The 11313-nt window shown below is 35.5% G+C and overlaps 1 protein-coding gene across 1 annotated transcript; it reads right to left on the bottom strand.

Annotated features, from left to right (window-relative positions):
- Positions 1-726: 726 nt before the first annotated feature.
- On the bottom strand, positions 727-10963 carry LOC108252574 (the record flags this gene model as incomplete). Its single annotated transcript, XM_026824624.1, has 5 exons — positions 10795-10963; positions 10207-10433; positions 9648-9856; positions 1853-1984; positions 727-845 (listed from the first exon to the last, which is right to left on the bottom strand). Coding segments are annotated over exons 1-5 (821 nt in total), but the record flags the coding sequence as incomplete, so codon positions are not given.
- Between the last annotated feature and the right edge of the window lie 350 nt (positions 10964-11313).

Below are 11313 nucleotides of genomic sequence, written 5' to 3'. Positions count from 1 at the left end.
TACCAAAAAGGCGCCTAATGGTCTATTCCCCTATTCTGAACTAGGTACGTACGTATCTAATAATACGAGGTAGGTACAATGTACACATCTAATATTAGGTACATATGAGTTATCTACTAATATTAGGAGGTAGGTAGTAGGTACCTACTTCGGTACTCATCTAACATTAGGGTACGTATCTAATAATACGAGGTAGGTACAATGTGCACATCTAATATTAGGTACATATGAGTTATCTACTAATATTAGGAGGTAGGTAGTAGGTACCTACTTCGGTACTCATCTAACATTAGGTTAATATTAGGGATGAGTTAGGTTCGTATGTATCTAATATTAGGAGATGGGTACACCTACCATGTATCTCAAATTGTTTATTTCATATTCTCCTGAGGCCCTGCAATTTTCAAGACTTTCCCGTGGCGTCACGTCGTTACCTAATGATTCTAATTTTAATAATACACTGAAAAAAAAAAAAAAAAAAAAAAAAGGTACTCATCTAACATTAGGGATGAGTTAGGTTCGTATGTATCTAATATTAGGAGATGGGTACACCTACCATGTAGGTAGGTATCTCAAATTGTTTATTTAATATTCTCCTGAGGCCCGGCAATTTTCAATTTTCAAGGCTTTCACGTGGCGTCGCGTCGTTACCTAATATGATTCTAATTTTAATAATACCCCTTTCAAATTCGATGTTCTAGATTGTAGAGAAAAGGGTCGACTTACGTGAAATTGAGACCTTCACTCAGAGCCTTGATGATGGGGTAATGATAAGTGGCCGAGTAGTCCGAATTCAGAAAGCGTGCGGTTTCCAAATCGGGACTCGAATCATGTTGTTCCAAAATCTGAAAATAATAATGAAAATATTGATTTACATAGGTATTCAAATACAAATTTAGATCACAAGTGTCAAGGGAATCTAGGTCATGTGTGGATAATTGAAAAATATGATACGAAATTAAAATTTAGAATTTTCCATTGTTGTAGGTATGTTCTATCCAGGGAGTTTTAAAATGCAACATGTATTGAATTGTTACAAACGAAAATTTATACTTGAGTATTTACTGTTTCTATTTATTTCCGAATTGTATCTCTTCCTTTGGCAAGTGGTAGAGAGAAGAAATCCACTCAGCTCAAGATTAAATTCAAAGCTTTTTTCTGTCTTATTGTTCTCGTTGTTATTCTTGTTCATTTAGAAATCAGTCTTTTTATTAAAACATAAAAAAAAAGAGTTGACGTTTAATTTATTTCCAGTTAATGTTTTTCTCTCGGAACATCTGGAGTCTGTTTTTCGACTCCATTGTGAAGGAGTCTGAGGGAGGCAAAGAAGATTAGGAAAAGAAGAAAGAAAGAAGTGCGAAGAAGGGAAATAAAAAGACGTAAAGGGAAGGAAGGAACTTAGGAAAGCGAAGAAAAAGAGGATAAACTGAAATTTCAAAAACAAAGAACAAGACTTTTCACTTAAATGGAAAGTTTAATTCAACAAGCATGTGTGTGTGTGTGCAAAGGAAATGAAAGCGAGGTATGTGCAGAAACACACAAAAGTCAAATCAAATCATAAATTATTATTTTTGTGCTCAAGCTAAGAGCTTCTTGACAGTAAAATTTACCGGCCTGTCACAGATCACCGAGAGCAAATTAAACCGTCTCGTTCTGGAATAGCACGTTCTTCACTCAAACTTTGACCTTTTGATGAGAACCTTTTCACCATTTATTTTTGATCCTCTTCTTTTTTTCTAGTTTTTTTCCCCAAGTTTTTCTCTTCTCATCTCAGTATGCTATTTGCATAATTAAAGTACAAACTCATATACCGGTGTTATGTTCTAATATCATACTGGTGATATCTTCTCACCTGAAATCCATACAAACCAGATCGAACCTTCTCCACACCAGTCTCAATATTGACAAATACACCGCACAATTCAGGTTGATCTGCGATGATTTTCTCATGGTAGACTTTCCGAATTAAACTACTGTTGTTGTCCTGAAATTGAACACAGTTTTGATATCATACTTTTTGCTTTTTACATGTTTTTTTTTTCACACATTTTTCCATTTTCCCCATATGAAAAATGTTCTTGTCTAGCATTAGAACTGAGGATTTATAACTAGAGGATGTAAAAGGTTGCTTATCGCTCACATACAAGTGTCGTACTTTGGTAAGAGGACATGATTTATAGCATCCTTTATTTTACATACCTATGTAGTTGTTTTATCTACAACCAAGGCTAGTCAGGAATGCTAGGATTGAACTCTGGCTGTTTCAAGGCTTGTAATTTATTGAGGATACAAAACGTCTTTGAACAATTCCTTGCAGATTTTATCAGCGAAAACTATGCAAGTCGGTAAGGTATCTGAATTTGGCATTTGTATAGGAAGCCTGAAATGTTGAAAAGTCTGATATATGCAAACCATCCTTCTTCTTAAGACAAATGTGTGTCGGCCAGGCACTCTGAAACTCTGGAGCTTGTCGGATTTCTCGAACCCAAAAGTTCCGAAATTACGTGCAAATTTCATGGCTCCTCTTTTTACACGTCTGAAGAGTCTGCAGATTAACTCGTAGAGTGGGCATGATGAATAATGTAAAGAACGTGTTTTATTTCTCATTTTACAGCGCTTTACTTTTTAAATCTACCCTGAAATTCAGTGAGAATTTCAGAAGAAAAGGTAATGAGCAACAAGAGAAACAGATTGAGATGAAAGTAAGAGGTAAAGGAAAAGAACGAAGATGTACCTATAAACGGAAGAAGGAAAATGAAGAAGAAAAAGAAGAGGAAAGAAAAGCTGAGTAAAGAAGATAAGATTAAGAGCTGAATATAAGCCCACGCAGTTTTACCTTTAACTTTTTCCATCTAGTTTTATAGTCTGCTTCTTCAATCTTCATCCTTTTTTGTATTTTCGTAATGAGACATCTGAGAAAGCGGTGATATAGGAGTTAACTAAATAATGATGCTACCTAATGCTTACCTATACCTAGTTAAATGAAAATTTAAATACCTATCGATTGTTCATTTTGTCGTTTTTTGAATTTTTTATTGTGAAACTCCCTCAATTTTCTTTTAAAAATGGGTACACGTATTTATAGTGGTGGGTAGTTACCTTCCTTTTTACGTTCGGACTGCCTAAATTGCCAAAAGGGAACGATTTATAGCGACCTATTTATTTTATAGTTTGTTTATCCGGCCTATCGCAGTAATGGAAAAATCCTAAAGGCCAACTTTAAAAGTCACCTTTTTTTCTGCCACCTTTAATTGAATTTCAAATCAGGGCCGACGCTATAGGGGCAGGATTTCCCGAGCCTAGTTGGAATACCTACAAAATTTATATTGCAAAACTCCCTCAATTTTCTTTTAAAAATGGGTACACGTATAGTGGTGGGTAGTTACCTACCTTTTTACGTTCGGACTGCCTAAATTGCCAAAAAGGAAACGATTTATAGCGACCTATTTATTTTATAGTTTGTTTATCCGGCCTATCGCAGTAATGGAAAAATCCCAAAGGCCAACTTTAAAAGTCACCTTTTTTTTCTGCCACCTTTAATTGAATTTCAAATCAGGGCCGACGCTATAGGGGCAGGATTTCCCGAGCCTAGTTGGAATACCTACAAAACAAAATATATCTATGTATATCTCCCTCTATAGACTCTACAAATTTTTATTTTATTATTATTATTTTTTTTTTCAAGATGTTTGACAGAGGGAACTGCAACTGCTATGGTCTTATCGTCCCGAAATCGAAGAGAGAAGGAAGACAGGATAGGAGAAAGCCAGCCGTTCCGAGAACGTCGCGGCCTAGCACTTAAAAGGCAGACGCACTACCAACTAAGCTAACTAGGCTGGCCTACAAATATTTGATTAGTACAATAGAAAACTTTTAGAGGCACTCACTCAGATATCTACCTAACTATGTCCTAAATTTACCAAGCCGGTACCTACCTACTTAAATCTCTGACTAAATCAAAATTACTTGTGGTTCTAACTTAAAATCATTTATTCCTACTCAACTAAAAAAAAAGCTTAAATAACAGAAAGAGAGAGAGAGAGAGAGGGAGAGAGAGCGGGAGAGGAAGAAAGAGAAAGTCTCTCAGATTTGTAGAAAATAAAAATAGAGTACAAAAAAAGAAGACTATTTAAGTCAAACGAATACCACCATATCCGAAAAAGGAGAAGTGAAATAAATAAAAACACGAGATGTTAAAAGGAAAGCGCTTAAGAAAACAAGTACTCACATGATGTCAGAAAAATAGGTTTATTAAAAGCTCTTGTAGGTACATCTCTGTTTCCACTTGTTTACCCGTGAAATCCGAAATAACTGGGATTTTGATTGTAACTCGGTACTGGTGTGATTGCTTATTTGGTGTATAAACGGGATCTTAGATAGGGAGTATAAGAGGGATCTTGGATATTTTAGAAAATGACTCTCTTGTAACCAACTTCAGTAGAGAATAGTACAATAGAAAACTTTTAGAGGTACTCACTCAAATATCTACCTAACTACATATGTCCTAAATTTACCAAGCCGGTACCTACCTACTTAAATCTCTGACTAAATCAAAATTACTTGTGGTTCTAACTTAAAATCATTTATTCCTACTCAACTGAAAAAAAAGCTTAAATAACAGAAAGAGAGAGAGAGAGCGGGAGAGGAAGAAAGAGAAAGTCTCTCAGATTTGTAGAAAATAAAAATAGAGTACAAAAAAAAGAAGACTATTTAAGTCAAACGAATACCACCATATCCGAAAAAGGAGAAGTGAAATAAATAAAAACACGAGATGTTAAAAGGAAAGCGCTGAAGAAAACAAGTACTCACATGATGTCAGAAAAATAGGTTTATTAAAAAAGCTCTTGTAGGTACATCTCTGTTTCCACTTGTTTATCCGTGAAATCCGAAATAACTGGGATTTTGATTGTAACTCAGTACTGGTGTGATTGCTTATAGGGTGTATAAACGGGATCTTAGATAGGGAGTATAAGAGGGATCTTGGATATTTTAGAAAATGACTCTCTTGTAACCAACTTCAGTAGAGTGAGTCTGTGAGTGGTTTGCAGGGTGGACGTCGGATATGGAATTTGGTGGTTTGAGTCCAAGTCATGTCATGAAATTTTGAATGTTGTCATAATGAATGGTTATTGAAGGTTACCTTTTCGAAGAGAGAGAGAGAGAGAGAGAGAGAAAATTTGAATTGCATATTTTAATTGAGCATACCTGCGCATATATATTAGTCTATTATGTATTATTTTGTTAAAAGTTAATTACAATTAATGAGACATCCCCGAAGCTAAGAGAGAGAGAGAAAGATAGTGAGAGTGAGAAAGAGAGAACGATAGGAAGTACCCTGTATATTGAGAGCTAGCCATCAGAAACGTGTCGGAATGGGAGAGAACAGGAGGGAGGATGGAGAGGAAGAGGAAAATTGGGAGAGAAGTGGAGGAGGCATAATGGTAAGGGGGACTTGAAATGGAAAATAATAAATTCTTCATAGGTACGAAACGTTTTTCTTCTTCTTTCTCCTGTTTTTATTTCCTCCTCCTCTTCCTACTCCCATTTCTACTTCCTCTCTTCTTCCTCCTCCTTTTTAGCCCGTCCTTCCTTTATTATTACGATAGTAATAAAAAAAGGTATAGTGGACGGGCTATTGTATTCACTTTGGTGTCTCTTCAGCCAAGCGTATGCGAGTATGTTGGTGCGGTCCACCATTTCTTGAATGATGGCTTCTCCTTTGTACATTGAAAAGAAGTAGACCATTTCCGCCAAGTACACCAGAAGGGAGACTATCATTCCGTAGAGGAGGATTCGTAAGGCTGGCCAAAACTCGGTCAATCCGATGGTCAAATAAGAGGAGGAGGCGAGATTTGTACATTTTGGTTTCGGCTGCAAATATCTTTGCCGTGAGTAGCTTAGGATTCCAACCTCACGCTCCCAACGTAAACTAGGAAGAAAACGAAAATAAAATTCGGTTTAATTTATTATAAAAGGAGGTGATACGTACCGTAAATATTTTAATTGCAATACTAAAACGTATAAAACGAGGGGAAAATCTCGATAATAGGTAACTTGTAAGTAGTGGGTATCTAATCTCAATGGGTAATTTGTAGGTAGACTTTAAATAAATAAACTCGTAGATAGGTAGGTATATAGTTACTTACAACTTACTAATAGGTAGGTCCTACTTTGAATAAATAAACATGTAGTTAGGTATTGTTACTTACAACTGCCGAAAGACTTCCTTGTATCCAGAATTTGGAGGAACGGGAATGGCAGATCTTGGCACCACGATATTAAACTTGATATAGCTACCTACCTAGTTAGGTAAATAGACTTGTCAATTTAAACTTTTATTCCAAAGGAGGAAAAAAGAACTTTAGGTTTCATTATTTGTTGCAGTCATGTAAAAAGTACCTACCTTTCATTGGTAGAAGTAGGTACCTACCTTTTATTGGTAGGTACTAGGTAGGTATCTATTGTTACTTCAATATCAACCAGAGGTAGCGTAAGCATTGCAGTCACTGTAGGAGGTTGCTTTTGTAGTTTCTCTCCCTATAAAATCAGAGTATACAGATTCACAGGAGTATGTATATCCCACAATCGTAGCCCCCACGGAAATTTCGGAAGGTCGGACTTTCATGGGCCCCGAAGGGATTTTTCGGCCTACTTTTGAGGAAGCCCCCAGGTAAAATATTAAGGGTGAGGTGAATTAGATACGCCATACGTATCCCTTTGAAATTTACATGTCAAAGTTACCTATTTAAACAATTTTGGAGGATGGCGCGTCTGCCTTGTAATTTTGGTGTCGTCTTCAGTTTATTTCCATAGATATACGCATGATTCTCCAATTTCAGTGCTCGAGACGTAGGTACATAGGTAGAGACTCGAGACGTAGGTACATAGGTAGGTATTTTTAGGTTGGGTATACCACTTTTAATTAAATTTAACCATTTTCAATCCGAACCCTCGGGAAAATAGGGTCGATTTTTCTTTTAAAAAGGAAAAAAAATCTTTTTAAAAGAATTCTGTATAATCTAGTTCATCTTTTTGTATAAAACCTGAAAATTTTCATTCATACTGGCGAGCAAGCTAAGTGTAGAACAAAAGATAGTTTATTACTATGCAATAATGGTGGAATGTCAATTACGAAGTGGAAATAGTGAAATGCTACAGTTTACATACCAATACAATTCGTATCCCACGAACGTGTTCAAATTTCAAAAGTCATACCGTAGGTATTGAAAGTGTAGCTATCTAGAAATTTTAGGGAGTAGGTAATGGCCTATTCCAAACATTCGCCTTGGTTGTTGCATACTATAGGCTTCTTTCCATGTTGGTTATGTAATATGTATTGTAATTGTATGACTTATGGTTTTACCTAAGTTAAAATTCAATTCAAGTGTAAGGGTTTGGAAGTCTTTATTCCCCTCCTTCTAAAATCCAAGTCTGATTTTAAAAGCCATTTCTCAAGCTGTAAGAGTATACATAGGTATCTACTTATTCTCTTTTTCTCCCATCAGAACTATTTTATTGTGTTTATCATGCACTCACTTTCCTGAGAAAATACTTTTTCGAGATCGGAAACGTATGTATACTTTTATTTGTTTTCGAAAAACTCGAACAAAATGTTTCGATTTACCCTCAGAGGAGGAAGTTGCTTCTTCTTAGTTGTTCCGTATATTGTATATGTGGAGTTTGTGGAGTTTTCATGTGCCATATTATGAAACTAGTTCAAAGTTCGTATTGATTGGAATGTGGAATTTGAGAAACATACAAAGTTCAAAAGAAAACAAATGATGTAAAGGGTGCATACTGTGGTACATTGTATTAGTATGCTACACATTTTCCTTTCCTTATTTGAAGGAATCGTCTTGAATTCACGATTATTGTGGGAAGGAGGCAGAAATATTTTGCCAAAAAAAAGAAACATTTTTTTTCTCCAAGTTTTTCTCTTTCTTTTTAGGCATATCTCGTAAAAAATACTGAGACCTCTAGTAAGTTATTCACAACTCGCGAGAGGGAATTCCTAAAACATGAGAAAGTTTTGGAGAAAGAAGGAAATAGATTGATTTAGTTAAAGAAAATTGAAATAAATAAGTTAAGAGAAAAAGAGAAGCACAAGTTAATAATTGTGTTCTCTCTCTTGTACATTTTCCCAAGTTACTTTAATAAGAGAAATCTCGTTTTCCTTATTTTTATTCCTTTGAATTCTGACTATGAGAAAGTTTTGGAGAAAGAAGGAAATAGATTGATTTAATTAAAGAAAATTGAAATAAATAAGTTAAGAGAAAAAGAGAAACACAAGTTAACAATTGTGTTCTCTCTCTTGTACATTTTCCCAAGTTACTTTAATAAGAGAAATCTCGTTTTCCTTATTTTTATTCCTTTGAATTCTGACTTTCATCTATATACCTACCGTCTTAATGTCTTTTTTTCTGTTGTTTCTTCTTGTCTTAAGATCAGCCTTGTTAGCTTGGCCTGTATCCTTTTAAGTACAACATTGCGGGTTCGATTCTAGCCTATAGCAAAATTTATCCTAATCAGATAAAGTTCGTTCTCAGAACAGCTGGCTTTCTCCTGTCCTGTCCTTCTTTTATTTTGGAACGATAAGACCTCAGTTGTTACGGTTCCCTCTGTCTTCTATCAAATCTAAAGAAAAAAATTCAATCCTTTTGGTGATATCTGGAATAGAAGAATCTATAGTAGATTCTTCTATTCAAAAAGCGTGATGCATAGGCTTGGTACCAACCGTAACCGACACAGTAAAAATAACAGTCGCAATAATTAAGTAGGTAATTTTATCTTTGCCGTTAATATCAAATCCTCATTTCCCTATCCTTGAGGTGGTGGGCTAGTCTAGGCAAGGCTAGAAAAAAATCAAATTTCTAGTAATCTAGCTCAAGGCTATACCTACGTGAACTCTTCAATACCAGAAAAAAAAAAGAAACTTTGAATTAACAAAGGATGACAAAATATAAGTTCATTAAAAAAATAAATAGAAAAAAAGGGGGGGGAAATGAGAAAAATATTGTGAAAGAGATTGGAAAGGACAAGAGACGGTTGTGAGTCAGCAAGAAACGTCTGAGATAAGCTAGAAAAATGAAATAAAAATACTCATAGATACATTTTGTAGTTTATGTACAGAGTCTAGAAAAACAATGAGGAAAAGATTTATGAAAGGCTAAAAAAAAAAAATCTCGTGTTCACTTTCCCTTTTGACCCATTTTCTCTCGTCTCACATATCTTGCTTTCCTTAAAAATTGAGGAGGAGGAAGAAAAAAGATACGGGCATTAAACTGATTATACCAATTTAACACGAAAATGAGTTTTTGTTACAAACATACTCTTAGATAGGTAATACATGAAAAGGCCGGCCATTTACGCCTACAGTTTAAATTAAAAAAAAAAAAAAAAATTGAGAGTTTGAATTTAAATTTAGGAAGAATTAATTAAACCTAGAAGAGAATACAGTCAGTCATATATATCTTGTTTATCCTGCACGACTATGACTAAAAACTCCCTTCACCCCAGTAGTCTAAACCTCTAAACAATGTCTCGTATATCTGATGGGAAAGTAACGCATTTCGTTATAAGCATTTCATTACAAAAGACTGAAAAAAAAAAGGGTAGAAATGATGAAAAAATAAATAAATAGCGCTTACCTCTAGGATATGTTTACTATAGGGCATATCATGGACCAGAATTTTCAGTGGACTGGCCACTATTTCATCGAGACTATTGAAGGCCTTTCCAGGGGTCTGCAGGAGGGACGTAATGTTGGCAGAGTATGGATAGAACAAGAAGAGGGCTGTCAGCAAAATTGTGAACATGCTGATCTTCACTGAAGAGCTCTGGGCTACTTTTTGGGTGCCTGTAAAAGACCAATCAGAATTCAGTAGCTACTTTTTGGGTGCCCGTAAAAAACACGATTCAGAATCAGTAGGTACATACAGGAGGTATTTGGGTTAACAATATGTCCATTATTCAATTTTACAAGCTAGACTCAGCTAGAGTTTAGCTAAAAAAAAAAAACTAAACTAAATCTTGTAAACGGATAATGTTCGTTCTCGGAAAGGCATCGTGTCTTTCTTCTATCTTCGGTTTCGGGACGATAAGATCTTGTCAGTTACAGTTCCCTCTATCAGATTTCTTAAAAAAAAAAAAAACCCCTGAAGGAACGGAAATCATGGTACCCTGCCAAATTTGAGGGAAATTTCTCACCTTGTTGACACAGTGCTGCCCACACGTACGTAACTCGATCAGCAAACGTCTCGTGACTCATGGAATGATCAACGTGGATCCGTCGCAAGATGCTGACTTGAATTTGAAGCACGACGGAACCCACAAGTAGACAGGCAACAATGCAAAGCCAGACTTGCAGACTGAATGCCATGAAGTAGATGTTGCTGACGCTCACCAGGGGGGGCTGACGGAACATAATTGCTGTCCTAGGAACAAGGATCAATTTGGTCCACAGATTGAAAATTTGAAAACAATGCGGATTCATAAAAGAAACGATTCAGGTCCATTCTTTATGTATATGTAGGTCTGTGTATGAAAATGATTTAGGTCTATGAACAGGAAAAAGAAGAAGAAGACGTAGAAGAATAAAAAAAAAAAAAAAAAAAAACAAGTTCATGAATTTAACCAAAAAATTACTTACCCGTAATAACCTACCTGGACTTAAATTATCCAATAGAAAATTAGAAATCCATTTTATTCCCATGTTGATTAGGGATTTAATATTCGCACAAAATAGAGATCAAACCAGCACGCATGTGTAGGTGACGGAAAATTCACGTAACTTACTTCATCTGTAGAGTATCCGCTAGAAAGTAGAGCATACTTAGCCGGTCTGACTTCATGATAAGGCCGGTTGCAGCCAAATCATAATATCCGGCACTTAGCTTTGACACCAAGCCGGACATTTTGCCGTTCACCATAAAACCGTAGTCGTTGAATATATCCACATCAATTCTGTAAAAAAAGGCATAGTTCTACTAAAATCGTCATGCTAATAGGTAATAAGAATATAAGTGAGATAATGTGTCCAGGAGATTACGTCATACCACAACGTGGACCTACTCTGTATAGCCACGTCAGGTTGGGTGGATGAGTCACCCTTATTATCATGGGAGATCCTAATAGTCATGATGTGTCATTTTTCGATTGGATTATGAGATGATTAAATATTTTTTTAATAAATCTAAGTACATAAATTTAGGTGCTATAAAAATAGAGCATGACATAGGAAAACCTATGATGTAGGAGAACAAAATAGAGAGAGGAATACAAGCACATGAACAAATTTTCTTATTGTTATTACAG

This window comes from Diaphorina citri, unplaced genomic scaffold (genome assembly GCF_000475195.1).
Source record: "Diaphorina citri unplaced genomic scaffold, Diaci psyllid genome assembly version 1.1 scaffold623, whole genome shotgun sequence".
Taxonomy (NCBI): Eukaryota; Metazoa; Arthropoda; class Insecta; order Hemiptera; family Psyllidae; genus Diaphorina; species Diaphorina citri.
This window is presented reverse-complemented; position numbering and strand designations above follow the sequence as displayed.